This window comes from Aquarana catesbeiana, unplaced genomic scaffold, assembly GCF_042186555.1.
Source record: "Aquarana catesbeiana isolate 2022-GZ unplaced genomic scaffold, ASM4218655v1 unanchor233, whole genome shotgun sequence".
Classification (NCBI taxonomy): Eukaryota; Metazoa; Chordata; class Amphibia; order Anura; family Ranidae; genus Aquarana; species Aquarana catesbeiana.
This window is the reverse complement of record NW_027362661.1, coordinates 4,113,504-4,136,640: the sequence shown is the minus strand read 5'-3', so window position 1 is coordinate 4,136,640 and position 23,137 is coordinate 4,113,504. Positions and strand designations below refer to the sequence as shown.

General features: G+C 47.3%; 1 protein-coding gene across 1 annotated transcript in view; it reads right to left on the bottom strand.

Moving 5' to 3' along the window:
• Nucleotides 1-23,137, bottom strand: part of LOC141121832 (uncharacterized) — a 207,896-nt gene that overhangs the window by 42,306 nt on the left and 142,453 nt on the right. Inside the window, 5 exon segments of the mRNA XM_073611548.1 lie at nucleotides 9,154-10,473; nucleotides 13,355-13,493; nucleotides 16,327-16,533; nucleotides 16,613-16,825; nucleotides 16,915-17,127. Of these exon segments, the coding sequence (XP_073467649.1) occupies nucleotides 9,154-10,473; nucleotides 13,355-13,493; nucleotides 16,327-16,533; nucleotides 16,613-16,825; nucleotides 16,915-17,127 (2,092 nt within the window).

Sequence of the window (23,137 nt, the reverse complement as noted above, 5' to 3'; positions counted from 1 at the left end):
AGCTAGATCCGTTCCTGTTATCTTCTAGACTATTTACATTTAGTGCAGTGCGTCCTGCTCACAGTGTTCAGCTAGATCCGTTCCTGTTAAATTCCTACTGACAGGCAGGCTTGTCTGGTTACAGTATATAAAGCTACCTGAAGAAAATTACAGGTGTTCTATTTGATCCTATTAGTACCACGGTCAGGCAGCTAGACTATTTACATTTAGTACAGTGCGTCCTGCTCACAGTGTTCAGCTAGATCCGTTCCTGTTATCTTCCTACTGACAGGCAGGCTTGTCTGGTTACAGTATATAAAGCTACCTGAAGAAAATTACAGGTGTTCTATTTGATCCTATTAGTACCACGGTCAGGCAGCTAGACTATTTACATTTAGTACAGTGCGTCCTGCTCACAGTGTACAGCTAGATCCGTTCCTGTTATCTTCCTACTGACAGGCAGGCTTGTCTGGTTACAGTATATAAAGCTACCTGAAGAAAATTACAGGTGTTCTATTTGATCCTATTAGTACCACGGTCAGGCAGCTAGACTATTTACATTTAGTACAGTGCGTCCTGCTCACAGTGTTCAGCTAGATCCGTTCCTGTTATCTTCCTACTGACAGGCAGGCTTGTCTGGTTACAGTATATAAAGCTACTTGAAGAAAATTACAGGTGTTCTATCCCAGCTTAGTGCAGCTACAGGCCATTAGTATGTCTGGAAGGCCAAGAAGGAGAGGCAGACAGTCACAAGCCAATAAGAGAGGGCAAGCAGGCTCTGTGTCTAGTGCTGGTTGTGGAGACGGTGCATCCTCATCAGCACGTGGCCATGGGACACGCTTGGCCTTTTTTTCGGCAGCTGGCCGTGTTGAGCCGCAACATGCGGAAGACTTGGTCGAGTGGATGACCAAGCCGTCCTCATCCTCCTCATCCTCTCTCACCCATGCCCAGGGTGCTTTGTCTGGCAAAGCAGCGGCCTCTTCCCTCAGCTCAATGTCATCAGTGACTCCTTCCCTAGCTCCACCATGTCCTCATGAGGATTCCCTCGAACTGTTTGACCACAGTGTTGGGTACATGCTCCAGGAGGATGCCCAGCGTTTGGAAGGCTCTGATGACGATACTGAGCTCAATGAAGGCAGTAACATGAGCGCGGACAGAGGGGGTGCCCAAGAAGGACAGCAATCTGGCAGTCATGCTCCCCCTGCTGCAGCATACTGCCAGGTTTGCTCCAGTGATGAGGAGGGAGGGGATGATGAGGTCACTGACTCAACGTGGGTGCCTGATAGGAGAGAGGAGGAGGAGGAGGAGGAGGAGGAGGCGGCAGCACATCACCAACGAGGCAGGATGCCCTCCAGGGGCCAGCCTAAGGGCAGCACATTGACTGCATCACACCCCAAAGCTCCACATGTGCAGGGCGCTGCAGTCTCTGCGCGTTATTCAAAAAGTTCTTTGGTGTGGGCCTTTTTTGAGACGAGTGCATCAGATCGCACCGCTGCTATTTGCAACATATGTCTCAAGCGTATCTCGCGTGGCCAAAACATCTCCCGCTTGGGTACCACATGCTTGACCAGACATATGTTGACCTGCCATGCAGTTCGTTGGCAAGCGTATCTAAAAGACCCACACCAAAGAACAAAGAGGATCTCTCCTTGCTCCTCATCAGCTGAGATTTCCAACCCCACTAGACCTTCAGTCCTCTCTGAGACCTGCAGTGAGAGGAATGAAGGTGTAGAATTAGGTGTGTCACAGCCAAGTACTTGTGGGCAATCTGCTTTTGGTACACCGACGTCAGATTGTACCAGGCAAATTTCCCTGCCCCAGCTGCTGCACCGCCGAAAGAAGTTTGCTCCCAGCCATCCACATGCCCAGCGGTTGAATGCTAGCTTGGCAAAATTGCTAGCACTTCAACTGCTGCCTTTTCAGTTGGTAGACTCTGCCCCCTTCCGTGAGTTTGTGGAATGTGCGGTTCCTCAGTGGCAGGTACCCAAACGCCACTTTTTCTCACGGAAGGCGATTCCGACTCTCTACCGGCATGTGGAAGGCAATGTCCATGCCTCGCTGGACAGGGCGGTCAGCGGTAAGGTGCATATTACCGCTGACTCATGGTCCAGCAGGCATGGACAGGGACGTTACCTAAGTTTCACGGCGCATTGGGTGACTCTGCTGGCAGCTGGGAAGGATGCAGGACAAGGTGCAGTAGTGTTGGAGGTTGTTCCGCCACCACGCCTCCAAAATGCTGATTGTGACACACCTCTCTCCTCCACCCCCTCCTCTTCTTCTTCCTCCATGGCCTCTTCCTCGGAACCAGCGGTGCTCCGTAGGCGTTCAAGGGGCTACGCAAGTACGCAGGCCAAAAGATGCCATGCGGTGCTTGAGCTGGTGTGCTTGGGGGACAGGAGCCACACTGGGGCAGAGGTTCTGTCAGCTCTGCAGGGGCAGGTTCAGAGGTGGTTGACGCCACGCCAACTTAAGGCAGGAATGGTGGTTTGCGACAATGGCACCAACCTCCTCTCTGCCCTCCGACAGGGACAAATGACCCATGTGCCCTGTTTGGCTCACGTCCTTAACTTGGTGGTGCAGCGGTTCTTGGGCAGGTACCCGGGCTTACAGGATGTCCTGAGGCAGGCCAGGAAAGTCTGTGTGCATTTCCGCCGGTCATATAATGCCAGTGCTCGGCTGACGGACCTCCAAAAGGAGTTTAACCTGCCCAAGAACCGCCTAATCTGTGACATGCCCACCAGGTGGAACTCAACGTTGGCCATGCTGCAGCGGCTGCACACGCAGCAGAGGGCCATCAATGAGTACCTGTGCGACTATGGCACCAGGACAGGGTCAGGGGAGCTTGGTTTTTTTTCCCCACGCCAGTGGGCCATGATCAGGGATGCATGCACTGTCCTGTCACCATTCGAGGAGGCCACGAGGATGGTGAGCAGTGACAGTGCATGCATCAGTGACACTGTCCCCCTTGTCCACCTGTTGGAGCACACGCTGCATGGAATAATGGACAGGGCACTTGAGGCAGAACAGAGGCAGGAAGAGGAGGACTTCCTTAGCTCTCAAGGCCCCCTTTATCCAGACAGTGTTCCTGCGTGCCCGCCGATCACACAGGAAGAGGACGAGGAGGAAGAGGAGGAGGAGGAAGATTGTGTCAGTATGGAGGTGGAGCCTGGCACTCAGCATCAGCAGCAGTCTTTAAGGGATCAGTCCCAAGAAACACATGGACTTGTACGTGGCTGGGAGGAGGTGGCTGCGGACCATGTCGTTCTTAGTGACCCAGAGGACTCCGGACCGAATGCCTCAGCAAACCTACGCTGCATGGCCTCCCTGATCCTGCAAAGCCTGCGTAAGGATCCTCGTATTCGTGGTATCAAGGAGAAGGACCAATACTGGCTGGCAACCCTCCTTGATCCACGTTACAAGGGTAAGGTTGCGGACCTTATCTTGCCATCGCAGAGGGAGCAGAGGATGAAACATCTTCGGGAGGCCTTGCAGAAAGGTCTGTGCAACGCGTTCCCAGAGACTGGGAGGTTACAAACTCCTGTTTCTGGACAACGTGTTGCTGAGGCTTCGGTCAGTCAAAGAAGGAGCGGTGGAGAAGGTGGCCGTCTGACCGATGCGTTCAGACAATTTTTTGGTCCGCAGCCCCAAGGTATGATCGGTTCCAGCAACCATCGCCAGCGTCTGTTTTACATGGTGCAGGAATACCTAGGGGCAAGATCAGACTTGGACACCTTTCCCACCGAAAATCCTCTGGGTTACTGGGTCTTGAGGATGGATCACTGGCCAGAGCTTGCACAGTATGCAATTGAGCTACTGGCCTGTCCTGCATCCAGCGTTCTTTCGGAACGCACATTCAGTGCTGCTGGAGGCATGGTAACCGATCACAGGGTGCGTCTGTCCACCGACTCGGTCGATCGGCTGACCTTCATAAAAATGAATGAGTCTTGGATCACCACCAGCTACCAAGCACCTGATGCTGATGTAACCGAATAATTTTTTTTGAAATCTCAGATCCCTTCAAAGACTGCCTATGCTGATGCTGAGTGACTATCCCTGAGTAATTATCCTCTTCCTCCTCAATCATCACGCTGATAGCTTGTAAGAACATTTTTGGTTCTGGGCGCCACCACCAGTGCCTAAGGCACAATTTTTCAGCCCCTGTTTAACAGGGGCGTGTAATTACAATTTTTGATGTAATACTTTGCAGCAGGGCTCGTTCCTGCATTCCAACTAGAGTGTCTGTGAGGGGTTGCAGTGTTGTGGCACCAGCACCAGTGCCTAGGGCCCAATTTTTCTGCCCCTGTCTAACAGGGGCGTGTAATTACAATTTTTGATGCAATACTTTGCAGCAGGGCTCGTTCCTGCGTTCCAACTAGAGTGTCTGTGAGGGGTTGCAGTGTTGTGGCACCAGCACCAGTGCCTAAGGCCCAATTTTTCTGCCCCTGTCTAACAGGGGCGTGTAATTACAATTTTTGATGCAATACTTTGCAGCAGGGCTCGTTCCTGCGTTCCAACTAGAGTGTCTGTGAGGGGTTGCAGTGTTGTGGCACCAGCACCAGTGCCTAAGGCCCAATTTTTCTGCCCCTGTCTAACAGGGGCGTGTAATTACAATTTTTGATGCAATACTTTGCAGCAGGGCTCGTTCCTGCGTTCCAACTAGAGTGTCTGTGAGGGGTTGCAGTGTTGTGGCACCAGCACCAGTGCCTGAGGCCCAATTTTTCTGCCCCTGTCTAACAGGGGCGTGTAATTACAATTTTTGAAGCAATAATTTGCAGCAGGGCTCGTTCCTGCGTTCCAACTAGAGTGTCTGTGAGGGGTTGCAGTGTTGTGGCACCAGCACCAGTGCCTAAGGCCTAATTTTTCAGCTCCTGTTCAACAGGGGCATGTAATTACAATTCTTGATCTAATATTTCACAGCAGGGCCCTGTGAGGGCTTACAGTGTTGTGGCCACAGCAACACCTAAGGCCCAAATTTCTGCTGAGTATATAGGGCAGGACCCTACTTTCAAACATCTAACTTACAAACGACTCCTACTTGCAAACGGAAGGAGACAACAGGAAGTGAGATGAAATCTACCCCTAGGAAGGGAAATTCTCTCCTGTAAGAGTTAATATGGGAAAACAATTTCTCCTTTCCACTGATGCTTTCCAATCCTTGTTCCACAAAAAAACCCAAATTTTCAAAAAACATTTTTCATTGGGACAAAAAAGTGAGGTGAAATCTTCTGAAGAGGAGGAAAGACAGCAAAACAAATGTCACAGGGGTGATAACCCTTCCCTATGTTTTCCAAAAAGCTTAGAAAAGATTTTTTGGCTGGAGCTAAACACGTTAAAAATGTTCAAAATTACAAACAGATTCTACTTAACAACAAACCTACAGTCCCTGTCTTGTTTGCACCGCCTGTATACTGCTGTTCAGAGTATATAGGGCCTGGTGGCCCCACACCTTTCCTTATTTTAATTTGGGTGCCGGGTTCCCCTTAATATCCATACAAGACCCAAAGGGCCTGGTAATGGACTGAGGGGTACCCATGCCGTTTGTCTCACTGATTTTCATCCATATTGCCATGACCCGACATGACATTAAACCCGCAAGCAGTTTTAAATGAGATTTTTTCCTTTAAAAATGACATTTGGTGCAGGGACTGTTCTAAACATGGGAAACACGCGTCACTTTACAGGCATACTATAGACACCCCCCAGGTACGATATTTAAAGGAATATTTCACTTTTTTTTTTTTACTTTAAGCATCATTAAAATCACTGCTCCCGAAAAAACGGCCGTTTTTAAAAGTTTTTTTTGCATTGATACATGTCCCCTGGGGTAGGACCCGGGTCCCCAAACCCTTTTTAGGACAATACCATGCAAATTAGCCTTTAAAATGAGCACTTTTGATTTCGAACGTTCGAGTCCCATAGACGTCAATGGGGTTCTAACGTTCGTGCGAACTTTCGGTCCGTTCGCGGGTTCTGGTGCGAACCGAACCGGGGGGTGTTTGGCTCATCCCTACCCCTGAACTTAGTAAATGTGGTAAAGCTCTGCTGATTTCCATCATCCAATTAGGTGCTGTTTTTAAATATATATTATATATATTATATATATATATATATATATATATATATATATATATATTTTTATTTCCTGCCACCTGATTGGGTATTCTTTACAAAGTGAAGCTTTACCACATTTACTGAGGAAAATGGGTTCAACTTTGCTTGCAAAGTGCACAGTCTATTTGCCTTTAGTAAATCAGCCCCTAAACTGCCTTCTTTAGAACTATGAGCCGTGTCCTTGTACAAGCAGATGATGGACGGAGCTTTGTGGGTACAACTTGAGGATATAAATCTTCCTCTTTGGATAATCTGAGCAGAGTCCTTTCACTAAGAATTCGATAGACTGAGCTCTTCTGGACACCAGGTCCCCTTTACACACACAGTTCACTCTCTGGTACCAGAGGGGTGGTAACGGCACACAGTCTCTAGGATCACTAATTCCACGCTGTATTCATTCAATGTCTTCAGATAGTTGGTTGCCCCCATCCATTATCTTCCACGTTCTCCCAGTGAAACCAGACCAGATACTCAGACAAAAATAGCCCCTCAGTCATCTCCAGCAATCTTCTGCAACTAGGCCCTCCAGATAGCCCAGCCAAGGCCTCGATGAACAGCAGACACATGGAATAAATATAGAGGGAAATCACCCCCCCACCCCCCAGGCTGTTATGTTCTCCTCAGGGATAAGACAAGACTGTTCCAGATCTCATAGTATTTATACCAGGGCTTGACAAATTTGCTCGGAATCTAGGAGCCAGCTAAAAAAGTTAGGAGCCATGTTTTTGTTTTTTTTAAATGACCGACAAAGGTCATTGCAGGGCGGAAGTGACGTCAAATTGTCACTTCCGCCCATAGCTCTTAAAGGGAAATTGTTTTTTTTTTTTTTTTTCAAATGACAATTTTTTTTTAATGCATTTTAGTTTAAATATGAGATCTGAGGTCTTTTTGACCCCAGATCTCATATTTAGAAGGACCTGTCATGCTTTTTTTCTATTACAATGGATTTTTACATTCCTTGTAATAGGAATAAAAGTGTCTTTTTTTCTTTAAAGAACAGTGAAAAAATAAAATATAAAAGTTAAAATAAATAAGAAAAAAAAGAATAATTTTAAACACGCCCCGTCCCGCTGAGCTCGTGTGCAGAAGCGAACGCATTTGTGAGTAGCGCCCGCATATGAAAGCGGTGTTCAAACCACACATGTGAGGTATTGCCATGATCGGTAGAGCGAGAGCAATAATTCTAGCCCTAGACCTCCTCTGTAACTCAAAACATGCAACCTGTAGAATTTTTTTTAAACGTTGCCTATGGAGATTTTAAAGGGTAAAAGTTTGTCGCCATTCCACGAGCGGACGAAATTTTGAAGCGTGACATGTTGGGAATCAATTTACTCGGCGTAACATTATCCTTCACAATATAAAAAAAAATTGGGCTAACTTTACTGTTGTCTTATTTTTTTAATTAAAAAATTATTTTTTCCCAAAAAAGTGCACTTGTAAGTCCGCTGCGCAAATAAGGTGTGACAGAAAGTATTGCAACGACTGCCATTTTATTCTCTAGGGTGTTCGAATAAAAAATATATATAATGTTTGGGGGTTCTAAGTAAAGGGAAGGAGATGAGCGGGCAGTGAAAACAGGGTGGGGAAGCTCCATTTGCATTGGTGGTTGTCTTGTCATACCAACAGCCACCACAAGAGGGCACCCGATTGCAAAAGGAACCATAGGACTGCAGAAGGCCGCAAAGCCGCGGCCTCAATTACCGGCGCGGCCCAACGCGATCGTGCCGGGAGGGGGGGTGTCGCACAGAGACAGGATACCCCAGCTGTGCCGCCCCAGGCGCCAGGTCGCTAATTCTAGTCGCAAATGCGACCTGGCGCCCGGGGTTTGTCGAGCCCTGATTTATACACACTCCCAGGTATCATCTGGGGTTACCAGATTACCAGACCAGGGATTGGCTGGGGCTGCATAAATATTCAGCTGCTAATTTGACTTTTCCAGCCTACTATCTTCTAGAATATTTCCAGCCAGACTGGGCGGAACCAGTCAACCCTTCAGCCAGAGAAACACAAAGCAAACCATTGCTAATCACATGCAGCTACACTGGTTACAGTGAGCCAAGAACTTCATTTACCTAACCCAGCGCCTGTCTAGGAGGGCGCTACATATGTCACATGTATGCTGGGTAATAGAGATTTCTTCCCACTTGTACATAAATTTCAGCACTGACACCCTTTGTGTTTGGACTTTCTATGAACCATAGAAATTTATAGACATCTTTTTCACAGCACGACATATATTTAGTCATATAATACGTTTATTGGACTTTACTTATTTGATTCTTCACGGTATTGCATATACAGTATATATATTCCTTTATTTTGCAGAATAATTAATTATTGATGATTTTATAGATTGGTTTGCACTATGAGGCACACGTTCATTTTGTTTTAGCGCTGTTTAAGTTTGAGAATGGCCTAAATGTATTAACCCCTTCAATAACAGGCACTTTCACCCCCTTCCTGTCCAGGCACATTTTCACCTTTCAGCGCTGTCACACTTTGAATGACAATTACTCAGTCATAAAACACTGTACCCATAGGACATTTTTATCATTGGATATAAAGAGATATTGAATCTGCAGTTCTGCATTATTGCCACCAAATGGAGCTAATAATCATTGGAAATCACTATGAAATAAAAAAGAACACAAAAATTCATCATGGCTGTGTGAGTGCTTGTCATATTCTTTTAACATTTTTTTCAAAAATAGAACTTTAAATCTCTACACCACAAAATGTATTCAGCCAATGAAAGGTAATGACTCCATTTTTATTTTCCTGCTGCTATCAATGGCCAACACGGTACAACACTTCATCCATGTCTTTGGTCATCTTTGATCTCCTTTTGAACTGCTTCTTACATGATGAAGATCAGCCATGGAGTATATCTGAGGTGTATATCAGGGTGTGCTTCTTCCCCACATGAGAGCTGTGATGTCCAGCAACATTCATATAGAAGACATTTCCCGCACTCAAGGCACTAATACACCTCAAGGGTTGTGTGGGATCCCTGATGTACAGGAAGACAGGACTCCAGTGAGGAACAATTCCCTCACTCAGGACAAGAAAGGGGCTTCTCCCCTGCGTGAGATCTCTGATGTGTGTAAAGACTGGACTTCACTGAAAAACATTTCCCACACTCAGGACAGGAATACGGCTTCTCCCCCGTGTGAGATCTCTGATGTCTGTAAAGATTGGGCATCTGTGAAAAACATTTCCCACACTCAGGACAGGAATATGGCTTTTCCCCCGTGTGAGATCTCTGATGTATGCGAAGACTGGACTTGTGTGAAAAACATTTCCTGCACTCAGGACAGGAATACGGCTTCTCCCCTGTGTGAGATCTCTGATGGTAGTAAAGATAATTCTTCCGTTGGAAACATTTCCCGCACTCAGGACAGGAATACGGCTTCTCCCCCGTGTGAGTTCCCTGATGGCTGAAGAGATGGGACTTCTGTGAAAAACATTTCCCGCACTCAGGACAGGAATAAGGCTTTTGTCCTGTGTGAGATCTCTGATGTGTGTAAAGACTGGACTTGTCTGAAAAACATTTCCCACACTCAGAACAGGAATACGGCTTTTCCCCCGTATGAGATCTCTGATGTTTGTAAAGTCTGGACTTCCGTGAAAAACATTTTCCGCACTCAGGACAGGAATATGGCTTCTGTCCCGTGTGAGATCTCTGATGTGTGTAAAGACTGGACTTGTCTGAAAAACATTTATCGCACTCAGAACAGGAATACGGCTTTTCCCCCGTGTGTAGTTGCTTATGTATGGAGAGACTGGACATATGAGAAAAATGTTTACTGCACTCAGGACAGGAATATGGTTTTTCCCCTGTGTGTAATCTTTTATGTTTTTTAAGACTGGATTTTGCAGTGAAACATTTCCCGCACTCAGGACAGGTATAAGGCTTCTCCCCCGTGTGAGATCTCTGATGTGTGTAAATATGGGACTTATTAAAAAAACATTTCCCGCACTCAGGACAGGAATATGGCTTCTCCCCTGTGTGAGATCTCTGATGTGTGTAAAGATTGGTCTTCAGTGAAAAACCTCTTCCGCACTCAGTACAGGAATATGGCTTCTCCCCCGTGTGAGATCTTTCATGCACATTAAGTTGGGACTTATAACGGAAACACTTCCCGCACTCAGTACAGGAAAAGCTCTTCTCTGTTGGAAGGACGGCACCGTCCCTCACAGTCTGAGGTTCCTCAGGATAAGAGGAATACGATGGTCCATCTACACTGTGTGGTGCCGGATGGACATTTGAGGTAGCCGGGTTTTCTCCTGGACTATACTGTGTGATGTCCTCATCTTCTACTTTACAGTCTGGAGACAAAGTGAGACAATCCTCTGAGGTTTTCCTCATCTCCCGTCCATCTACTAAAATAGAAATAAAAAGATTATTACTAGACATGAGCAGATTGGTTCCCCTAAACCAGGACTCCGCCCACATCAGGCAGCTTTGTCTCTGAGGATCTTACCATTCCCCCCTCAAGGTAACTAGTAAATGGGTCCTCTGATCTCCTACCAGTTCATTTCTTTATTCATGGACCTTGGTCAGAGTGAGGAAACAACGAGAACTGTCTTTTATAGGAGTGACAGTGATGAGGGGATTATAGGATGAGTGTCCCCACCCCCTCTATCACTCATTGCCATCTTCCAACACATGAAGTACTGCACTTCCTTGTTTAGTCCATGATTTAGTCATGAATAACAGCGGGGCTGAGTCCCACCAGAGGTCAGAGTGAGGATGGGTGGAGAACAACCAAGATGAAGACTGGACTGATCCTGAAGACCACCATCATTGGGTTATTGACTCCTCCCTCATTATCACTTTCTGTTTGAGGTTCCAAAGTTTGAGGATGTTATCACATTATTATCAACATGTAAATGTCTGTGCTCCAATCATATCATCAGATATAAAATGCCCAGCTGGGAGAAACCAAAGAGAATACATATTATGTTTATATATAGCAGTGGGTAGAGGGTAGAGAGCAGAAGTCAGGACTATGTAATGTACAACATATTGTATAAGATACAACAGATAGGACTATACAGTATCAGAAGAATGTAATGTACAACATAGAGTATATAGTACAGGGATCAGGAGTGTGCAAAGTGCAATATAAATGATATAGTGTAAGGGTCAGGACTCATAATATTGGTATTCAGTAATCAGTGGAAGCTTAAATGTTTACATGAGACAAGTTGCAGAGGTCCCACACCGCTGCCTCCCATCTCCTGAGACTGCACTCAGTGACCTGGGTCTGAGACTATACAGACATATCCCTCCACCCGGCACAGCCAGCAGACAACAGAACAAGTAACCCTGTGAGAACTGCTCTGTTAGAGATCATGCTAGATATGGGCATGAGGCAGAAGACACAAACCACATGCCCAAGGTGCCTAGGTAGCGAAACGTCTGTGGCAAAAATCAACATAGCAGTGTTTATCCTCATGACACAACACAAGAAGCACCTACATGGTTAACAGAGGACGGAATTAAAATTAGACTTGAGAAACTTAACATTAATAAATCACCGGGACCAGATGGCTTGCATCCGAGGGTACTTAGGGAACTCAGTCAGGTGATTGCCAGACCGTTGTTCCTAATTTTTACAGACAGTCTATTGACTGGAATGGTACCAGCTGATTGGAGAAAAGCCAATGTAGCACCAATATTTAAAAAGGGCCCAAAAAACATCCCTGGGAATTACAGACCAGTTAGCCTAACATCAATAGTATGTAAACTCTTGGAGGGGATGATAAGGGACTATATACAAGATTTTAGTAATAAGAATGATATCATTAGCAGTAATCAGCATGGATTCATGAAGAATCGTTCTTGCCAAACCAATCTATTAACCTTCTATGAGGAGGTGAGTTGCCATCTAGATAAAGGAAGGCCCGTAGACGTGGTGTATCTGGATTTTGCAAAAGCATTTGACACAGTTCCCCATAAACGTTTACTGTACAAAATAAGGTGCGTTGGCATGGACCATAGGGTGAGTACATGGATTGAAAACTGGCTACAAGGGCGTGTTCAGAGGGTGGTGATAAATGGGGAGTACTCAGAATGGTCAGGGGTGGGTAGTGGGGTTCCCCAGGGTTCTGTGCTGGGACCAATCCTATTTAATTTGTTCATAAACGACCTGGAGGATGGGATAAACAGTTCAATCTCTGTATTTGCAGACGATACTAAGCTAAGCAGGGCAATAACTTCTCCGCAGGATGTGGAAATCTTGCAAAAAGACCTGAACAAACTAATGGGGTGGGCGACTACATGGCAAATGAGGTTCAATGTAGAAAAATGTAAAATAATGCATTTGGGTGGCAAAAATATGAATGCAATCTATACACTGGGGGGAGAACCTCTGGGGGAATCTAGGATGGAAAAGGACTTGGGGGTCCTAGTAGATGATAGGCTCAGCAATGGCATGCAATGCCAAGCTGCTGCTAATAAAGCAAACAAAATATTGGCATGTATTAAAAGGGGGATCAACTCCAGAGATAAAACGATAATTCTCCCGCTCTACAAGACTCTGGTCCGCCCGCACCTGGAGTATGCTGTCCAGTTCTGGGCACCAGTCCTCAGGAGGGACGTACTGGAAATGGAGCGAGTACAAAGAAGGGCAACAAAGCTAATAAAGGGTCTGGAGGATCTTAGTTATGAGGAAAGGTTGCGAGCACTGAACTTATTCTCTCTGGAGAAGAGACGCTTGAGAGGGGATATGATTTCAATTTACAAATACTGTACTGGTGACCCCACAATAGGGATAAAACTTTTTCGCAGAAGAGAGTTTAATAAGACTCGTGGCCACTCATTACAATTAGAAGAAAAGAGGTTTAACCTTAAACTACGTAGAGGGTTCTTTACTGTAAGAGCGGCAAGGATGTGGAATTCCCTTCCACAGGCGGTGGTCTCAGCGGGGAGCATTGATAGCTTCAAGAAACTATTAGATAATCACCTGAATGACCGCAATATACAGGGATATGTAATGTAATACTGACATATAATCACACACATAGGTTGGACTTGATGGACTTGTGTCTTTTTTCAACCTCACCTACTATGTATGTGACTACTATGTATGTAACATTTTGCTGCCAGCTGAACCCCAGAATCTCCATAAATCCAGTCTAGATTCATAAATTGTGTCTACAGCACAAAGAAGGAAGATTATCACCCAGTCCTTGCCCTACTCTGGACCAATCAGTGAGCAGTATGGGTGGAGGAATGTATTTAGGGTTATTAACCCACCTGTGCTGATCTCTGTAGGAGTGTTCTCTATAAATATCCCCGTTATTCCATCCTCCTCTATAGATTGCTGATCATCCCTCACATAATTCTCTTCTTCTTCTGCTTTAACCTCAAATTCTATATCGATTGGATCTCCACTCTAAATCAAGAAAATGAGAGAGAATATATCTGTAAAATATAAGCTTTATTATTGTGACTTCACCTAAAAAACCCACATATCATCTCTAGGAGTCCATGGTCTAGATGCTCCATCCCACCAACCAGACGCAGCTCTCTAATTAGGCGGTCGCCTAAGGCCTCGCACTCACAGGGGCCTCGCGACCATCTAATTGAAGAGCTGCCTCTACTGACAACAATGCCGCTGCGGCGGCGATGCGCTCGGACGAGCAGAGGGTTAATGTCTGTGAGCTCCATGGAGAGAGAGAGGATGGAGCCGTGGCTGTCTTGGGGAGGAGGCGGGGCCAGCGATGTGTTGTCCGGGGGAGGAGAAAGGAAGGCAACTCATTCCAGCAGCCGGAGCAAAATAATACAAATAAATATTCCCGCTGCTCTGGAGATGCAGATCGCACCCCCACACATCCCCCCCCCCGGAATGCTGCGCTGAGCGATCCCCGCACACCCGGAGGAGGCATCCAGTGTCTGACTGGTAAGCAGAGGGGAAGAGGAGGGCCCCGCTGGGGAGGAACCCTCGCCAGGGCTGTATTGAGCCGATGGAAGGGGGAGGTAGGAGAAAAGAGCTGAAGAGGTGTCCGGGCTGCCCCTCTCTGGAGCTGTCAATCAAGGAGGGGCGATACGGGGCTCCAGCTGCAGAGGCACATCACAGCTACCAGGTCACAACCCCTTCTGCAACCAGTGACCACCAGCATGAGAGAGAGCCAGCCCCCATCCCTGTTCCTCCAGCATCCCTTATCCACAGCCACTGGCCTTTATATCCACCCCTGCCCCATCTCTCCCATTCCCTTCCTCCTGGTTATCAGTGCCACAGTCAGGGCAGCTCAGTCCTGTGCCAGTGTGCCAACCTGTGATTGACAGCTCCTGACCCCTCCCTCCACCCTGCCCTTACCCCCACCTAGTCAGGGCTACACTGCGGGGTCAGGAAGTCCCCACCCAGTCCAGTGCTGATCCTCAGCCATGGTGGGCCGGGCGCGCTGCATCCTGCGCTAGCACTGCCTGCTGATTGGCTTCTCCGCTGCTACCTCCCTCACTGACACCAGCACCGAGATAGAGAACACTGACACCAGCACCGAGATAGAGAACACTAACACCAGCACCAAGATAGAGAACACTGACACCAGCACCGAGATAGAAAACACTGACACCAGCACCGAGATAGAGAACACTGACACCAGCACCGAGATAGAGAACACTGACACCACCCCCGAGATAGAGAACACTGACACCACCCCCGAGATAGAGAACACTGACACCAGCACCGAGATAGAGAACACTGACACCAGCACCGAGATAGAGGACACTGACACCAGCACCGAGATAGAGGACACTGACACCAGCCCCAAGATAGAGAACACTGACACCAGCACCGAGATAGAGAACACTGACACCAGCATCGAGATAGAGAACACTGACACCAGCACCAAGAGCACCAGGACCAAGATAGAGAACACTGACACCAGCACCAAGAGCACCAGGACCAAGATAGAGAACACTGACACCAGCACCAGGATAGAGAACACTGACACCAGCACCGAGATAGAGAGCACTGACACCAGCCCCAAGACAGAGAACACTAACACCAGCACCAAGATAGAGAACACTGACACCAGCATCGAGATAGAGAACACTGACACCAGCACCGAGATAGAGAACACTGACACCAGCACCAAGAGCACCAGGACCAAGATAGAGAACACTGACACCAGCACCAAGAGCACCAGGACCAAGATAGAGAACACTGACACCAGCACCAGGATAGAGAACACTGACACCAGCACCGAGATAGAGAACACTGACACCAGCCCCAAGATAGAGAACACTGACACCAGCACCGAGATAGAGAACACTGACACAGCACCGAGATAGAGAACACTGACACCAACACCGAGATAGAGAACACTGACACCAGGACCAATATAGAGAACACTGACACCAGCACCGAGATAGAGAACACTGACACCAGCACCGAGATAGAGAACACTGACACCAGCACCGAGATAGAGAACACTGACACCAGCACCGAGATAGAGAACACTGACACCAGCCCCAGGATAGAGAACACTGACACCAACACCGAGATAGAGAACACTGACACCAGGACCAAGATAGAGAACACTGACACCAGGACCAATATAGAGAACACTGACACCAGCACCGAGATAGAGAACACTGACACCAGCACCGAGATAGAGAACACTGACACCAGCACCGAGATAGAGAACACTGACACCAGCCCCAGGATAGAGAACACTGACACCAACACTGAGATAGAGAACACTGACACCAGGACCAAGATAGAGAACACTGACACCAGGACCAATATAGAGAACACTGACACCAGCACCGAGATAGAGAACACTGACACCAGCATCGAGATAGAGAACACTGACACCAGCACCAAGAGCACCAGGACCAAGATAGAGAACACTGACGCCAGCCCCAGGATAGAGAACACTGACACCAGCACCAAGATAGAGAACACTGACACCAGCGCAAAGATAGAGAACACTGACACCAGCGCCAAGATAGAGAACACTGACACCAGCACTGAGATAGAGAACACTGACACCAGCGCCAAGATAGAGAACACTGACACCAGCACCGAGATAGAGAACACTGACACCAGCACTGAGATAGAGAACACTGACACCAGCACTTTAAAGCTCTTAATATATGCAATTTATACAGTTAATTTTTTTATCGCTTGAATTATTTTTTCCATTATGCACGTGAGTGGGGCCTCATGTCTAGGTTTTGCCTAAGCCCTCACAAAGCCTAGAGCCGCCTCTGCCACTAACCTTATAACAGTTAGGGATGGTTTGATCTTCCTGTGTGGAATCCCAGGAATACAGAGGACGGGGACATCTCTCTGGTGGGTTCCTGGTATTAAGTGGCTTCATCTTATCCTTGTGTCCTTCTGAAAACTCCTCCATCACTCCATACTCCTCATTCTCCTCTTTATACTCTTCTTTAACATCAATATTATCACCCCCGAGGTTTCCACTCTAAACATATAATAAAATATTCATTGTAACAATCATGCTGTGTATAAATCAGAACTACCAATAATTGTCAATCATCTACCTGATGATGGTGAGGGATGGTGTGACCTTCCTGTGTGGAATCCCGGGAATACAGAGGACGGGGACATCTCTCTGGTGGGTTTCTGTAGCTGGATGACTCCACCATGGTGTCCTGGTACAGATCTTTGTGTTCTTCCTCCATCACCCCATACTCATCATCCTCCTCTTTTATCTCTTCTTTAACCTCAACTTTAGAATCTCCCAGGTTTCCACTCTGAATATATAATAAAAATGACATCAATGGTAACAATGCAGATAATGTACAGATCCTAATGATTCTATCAGTGATTGTTCCTCATCTACCTGATGATGGTGAGGGATGGTGTGATCTTCCTGTGTGAAGTCCCGGGAATACAGAGGACGGGGACATTGCTCTGGTGGGTTTCTGTAGCTGGATGACTCCACCATGGTGTCCTGGTACAGATCTTTGTGTTCTTCCTCCATCACCACATACTCATCATCCTCCTCTTTTATCTCTTCTTTAACCTCAACTTTAGGATCTCTCAGGTTTCCACTCTGAATATATAATAAAAATGACATCAATATGAGCTTATGGATAAATGGAGACTATACTTTGTGGAGAATGACAAGTCAGCATCGCCCTCCGCAGTATGGGACTCCTTTAAGCTATTCGCTCGCTCCACACGAATTACTGCTATCAATAAAATTAAGACAAATTCCTCCAGTGCCCTCGGTAAGGCACTGAAGGACCTATCCTCTGCTGAAAGAGACCTTGCCACCACCCCGACCCCCACAAATGCAGACCTGCTTAAACTACAATCTAGAGTAGTTACCCAGCTACAATACCAGAAAGCTAGACAAAAACTATTTTTCTCCAAACAAAAACTGTTTCAACATGGGGAGAAAGCAGGCAAGTTATTGGCATACTTGGTACACAGCGAAGATAGGCCCCCGGCGGTTATCACACTACATGGCCCTGGAGGACAACAAATAACAGACCCACCCAGAGTAACCTCTATGTTCAGGGATTTCTTTGCTGACTTGTACAAAACAACAGCTCCCACTGAGACACAATCTATGTCTCTCTTTCTTGAGAAGGTGATTTTCCCACAGCTGACAGAAGAACAGATAGACCTACTAGAGGCACCCCTCACCATAGACGAAATTACAATTGCTATTGCCAGTTTCGCTAGGTCTAAATCCCCAGGATCGGACGGACTCCCAATTGAGTTTTATTTCCAATTCAGCGAAATACTAACCCCTAAACTGCTAAAGTTATACAATGATCTTTTTGAGAATGGGACTTTACCCCCATCTATGACAGAGGCAACAATAGTCCTCATCCCCAAACCAGGAAAGGACCCGGGATACCCAGAATCCTATCGTCCAATATCCCTTTTACAGGTTGATATTAAAATATTAGCCAAAGTACTATCCATTAGGCTTAATCAGGTCATCTTATCACTAATACATACAGACCAGGCAGGTTTCATGCCTGGTCGCAAGACCTCGTTTAATCTCCGGAAACTATATATTAATATACAGGCTACACACGAGGAGGTTGGCTCACGAGTTGTGGTGACTTTAGACAGCAAAAGCCTTCGACTCGGTGGAGTGGAGGTATCTCTGGAGATGCTTGGAGGGTTATGGCTTTGGCCCGAAATTTATTAAATGGGTTCAATTACTATACCAGGCACCCAGGGCCAGAGTGGTGGCTAATGGGTGGTCTTCTCAGATGTTTGACCTCAGCAGAGGCACAAGACAGGGCTGCCCTTTATCCCCATTATTGTATGCCCTTGCGGCAGAACCCCTGGCGATATCCATCCAAGCGAACCCGGAGATTAAGGGACTAAGACTGGGCTCTTTAATTGAAAAAATTAGTATGTAAGCAGATGACACGCTACTATATTTAGTGGATTCGGGCCCATCATTATGTACTGCACTCCACACGATCGAACAATTCGGAACATTTTCAGGACTGAAGATCAATTGGGATAAGTCCCAAATTCTACCAATTGATAGCTTCCCACCCCCAGAATCCCAAGCCAGACTACCGCTTCAGAGAGTCGATGATATTAAATATCTAGGGATCCATATATCTAGATCCCCTGCGGACTATGTATCCCTTAATATAGACCCTCTCATCTCCATGGTTAAAAATAAAGTACGGGTTTGGTCCAAACTACCACTTGGGACCTGGGGGTCGCATAAATTTAATTAAAATGATCTTACTCCCTAAAATACTGTATGTTCTCTGGCATACTCCAGTTTACTTACCCCTGAAACATTTCAAATCTCTAGAGTCCCTTCTTAAGCCATTTGTGTGGGGTAACAATAGACACAAACTAGCATGGCAAACTCTCAAGAATCCGAGTGACCTTGGTGGCACAGCTCTCCCTGACTTTAACCTATATTACATTGCATCACAACTGTCACAGCTTTTCCACTTAGATAAAACAGACAGCGAGAGATTTCTCACGCTCCTATGTCCAAAGTGGGCACAACACACCAAGGACTCAATATATGCAATAGCATCGGGCTCGGGGGGGATGGAACCAGGAGAAAATAGGCATACCATGATATATCATTACAGGAAAATATGGGATTTGGCCGCCTCTAAACTTGAAATTCCACAGTTCAATGATTACACGCCGGTATGGCAGAACAAGAACCTTTCTGAATTCAACAAAATTCATGACACATTTTTATGGTCCATGCAGGGAGTATTTTATCTGCATCACTTACTAAAAGACGGACATCTCAAAACCTTTGATTCACTTAGAGCCCTTTCACACTGGGGCGGTGGCGCATTGGCGCAAAACGCCGCTATTATTAGCGGCGTTTTAACCGTCGGTATGCGGCCGCTAGCGGGGGCGGTTTTACCCCCCCCCGCTAGCGGCCGAGGAAGGAGGGAAAAAAGTCCAGCTGCAGCATCTTCGGAGCGGTGAAGGAGCCGGCGGTACCGTCCCATTGATTTCCGCTCCTTTACCGCTCCTGCCCATGGAAATCAATGGGACGGCGCGGCTATACCGCCGGCAAAGCGGCAGTGGTATTTAACCCTTTCTCGGCCGCTAGCGGGGGGGGGTAAAACCGCCCCGCTAGCGGCCGCATACCGACGGTAAAACGCCGCTAATAATAGCGGCGTTTTGCCGCCAATGCCGCCCCCGCCCCAGTGTGAAAGGGCTCTTAAAGAAGAATTTAAAATTCAGAACCAGATGTTCTTCAGATTTCTACAAATCCGTCATGTGGCACAATCATAATTTCCTGACTCCCTCCCAAGCCCTACACCTAATGTTCTTACGGCAGTAATAAAGAGCACAGACCCCTCATAAATTGATTTCAGCTTTCTATAACATGCTCTCAACCCCCGTATCTACTAAAATAGCATATTTATTTATTTTTTTTTTTTCAGGTACTTATATAGCGCCGTCAATTTACGCAGCACTTTACATATTCATTGTACATTCACATCAGTCCCTACCCTCAAGGAGCTTACAATCTAATGTCCCTAACTCACATTCATACATACTAGGGACAATTTAGACAGGATCCAATTAACCTACCAGCATGTCTTTGGAGTGTGGGAGGAAACTGGAATACCCGGAGGAAACCCACGTAGGCACAGGGAGAACATACAAACTCCAGGCAGGTAGTGTCCTGGTTGGGATTCGAACCAGCGACCCTTCTTACTGCTAGGCGAAAGTGCTACCCACTACACCACTGTGCCTGACTCAATATGATCTCAAACCAAGATGGGAAAGAGAAGTGGGACCAATAGAGGATGAGGAGTGGGGAGAGGCACTGGAGTAAGGCTGTGTCCCCCAAATTATCAGACCGTCTGTCGCAGCTGTACATTCTTCAAAGGCATATCTTACACCCCTTAGAGTGGCAAGATATAAGCGTACACAAACTACCACATGCCAGATGTGTGGGAAGGAGACAGGTACTTTTTTCCACTTGATCTGGACATGTCCTAAGATTCAAGGCTTATGGGAACAAATTGTGACATTCCTCCATGATACAATGGGCTCACCCCTAGCTCTAGACACAAAACAATGCCTTCTGGGTATAATTCCAGACACAACTGACAAATACACAAAAACATTTCTACATGAAACACTCTTTGCAGCAAGAAATGTTATAGCCAAAAAATGGATGAGACAAGCGCCTCCTAAAATAGTGGAATGGAAGGTGGAGGTGAATAATACCTTGCCGTATAAGAAATGCATATATATTAATAGAGGGTGCCCTGCCAAGTACAATAAGATATGGGATTCATGGCTTTAAGAGTCTGGCTACCTGTGTATAATGCAACCAAATTGTTATGGAGAGGTTTCTTGGGTGTGCGTCCCGATGTGTAGTTTCTATGTGTTAAATGTATACATTTGGAATATCCCTACATGACAAGCATAATGTACTCAATATCATATGTACTCCCTTTACAACAATCATTGTACTAGTTACCAAGTTCATGTGTTAAAGCAAACATATTATGTATGCACCAGTTGATTAATAAAACTTTTGTTTGATTTAAAAAAAAAAAAAAAATGACATCAATTGTAACAATGCAGATAATGTACAGATCCTAATGATACTATCAGTGATTGTTCCTCATCTACCTGATGATGGTGAGGGATGGTGTGACCTTCCTGTGTGGAATCCCGGGAATACAGAGGACGGGGACATCTCTCTGGTGGGTTCCCATTACTGGATCCATCTGCAGGAAACACACACACTGACTGAATACATTGTTTCTATGTGTTTATCAGATGATGGGAGATCTAGGTGGAGCCTCCGTACCAGTGGCGTTGTTAGGTGGGTGCGGGGGGTGCGGACCGCACCCGGGTGACACCCGCCAGAGGGGTGACACCCGTAGGTAGCGGCACGCACCGCTAACACTGCCCGCTGCCCTGATCTGCTCCACGGGACTTGCGCTGTGTCCCTCAGCACAGCGGACTGAAGCCGCCTCCCCCTCCTCTCTGTTTACATCCACACAGGAGGAGGAGGAGCCCAAGGGACACACACGGCTGTGTGTATCATCCGCGCTGTTCTGAGGTCTGTAAACTCTATGTATATGTGGGTGCAGGGGGTGTCTATACTAATGGGGGGCTCTGCACTGAGGGGGGGTGTCTATACTAATGGGGGGCTCTGCACTGAGGGGGGTGTCTATACTAATGGGGGGCTCTGCACTGAGGGGGGTGTCTATACTAATGGGGGGCTCTGCACTGAGGGGGGTGTCTATACTAATGGGGGCTCTGCACTGAGGGGGTGTCTATACTAATGGGGGGCTCTGCACTGAGGGGGGTGTCTATACTAATGGGGGGCTCTGCACTGAGGGGGGTGTCTATACTAATGGGGGCTCTGCACTGAGGGGGGTGTCTATACTAATGGGGGGCTCTGCACTGAGGGGGGTGTCTATACTAATGGGGGGCTCTGCACTGAGGGGGTGTCTATACTAATGGGGGGCTCTGCACTGAGGGGGGTGTCTATACTAATGGGGGGCTCTGCACTGAGGGGGGTGTCTATACTAATGGGGGCTCTGCACTGAGGGGGGTGTCTATACTAATGGGGGGCTCTGCACTGAGGGGGGTGTCTATACTAATGGGGGGCTCTGCACTGAGGGGGGTGTCTATACTAATAGGGGGCTCTGCACTGAGGGGTGTCTATACTAATGGGGGGCTCTGCACTGAGGGGGGTGTCTATACTAATGGGGGCTCTGCACTGAGGGGGGTCTCTATACTAATGGGGGGCTCTGCACTGAGGGGGTGTCTATACGAATGGGGGGCTCTGCACTGAGGGGGGTGTCTATACTAATGGGGGGCTCTGCACTGAGGGGGGTGTCTATACTAATGGGGGCTCTGCACTGAGGGGGGGTGTCTATACTAATGGGGGCTCTGCACTGAGGGGGTGTCTATACTAATGGGGGCTCTACACTGAGGGGGGTGTCTATACTAATGGGGGGCTCTGCACTGAGGGGGGGTGTCTATACTAATGGGGGCTCTGCACTGAGGGGGGTGTCTATACTAATGGGGGCTCTGCACTGAGAGGGGGGTGTCTATACTAATGGGGGCTCTGCACTGAGGGGGATGTCTATACTAATGGGGGGCTCTGCACTGAGGGGGTGTCTATACTAATGGGGGCTCTGCACTGAGGGGGGGGTGTCTATACTAATGAGGGGCTCTGCACTGAGGGGGGATTCTATACTAATTGGGGCTCTGCCCTGAGGGGGGATTCTATACTAATGGGGGGCTCTGCACTGAGGGGGGATTCTATACTAATGGGGGCTCTGCACTGAGGGGGGATTCTATACTAATGGGGGCTCTGCACTGAGAGGGGGATTCTATACTGATGGGGGTCAGCACTGAGGGGGGGGTGTATGTACTGATGGTGGGGTCTGCACTGAGGTGGGAGGTTGATACTGATGGAGGGGGGTCTGCAGACTCTGCACTGAGGGAGGGTGTCTGTACTGATGGGGGGGTCTGCAATAAGGGAGGGGAGTCTGTACTGAGGGAGGGGGTCAGTACTTAGTGGGGGTCTATACTGAGGAAAGGTGGTCTGCACTGAG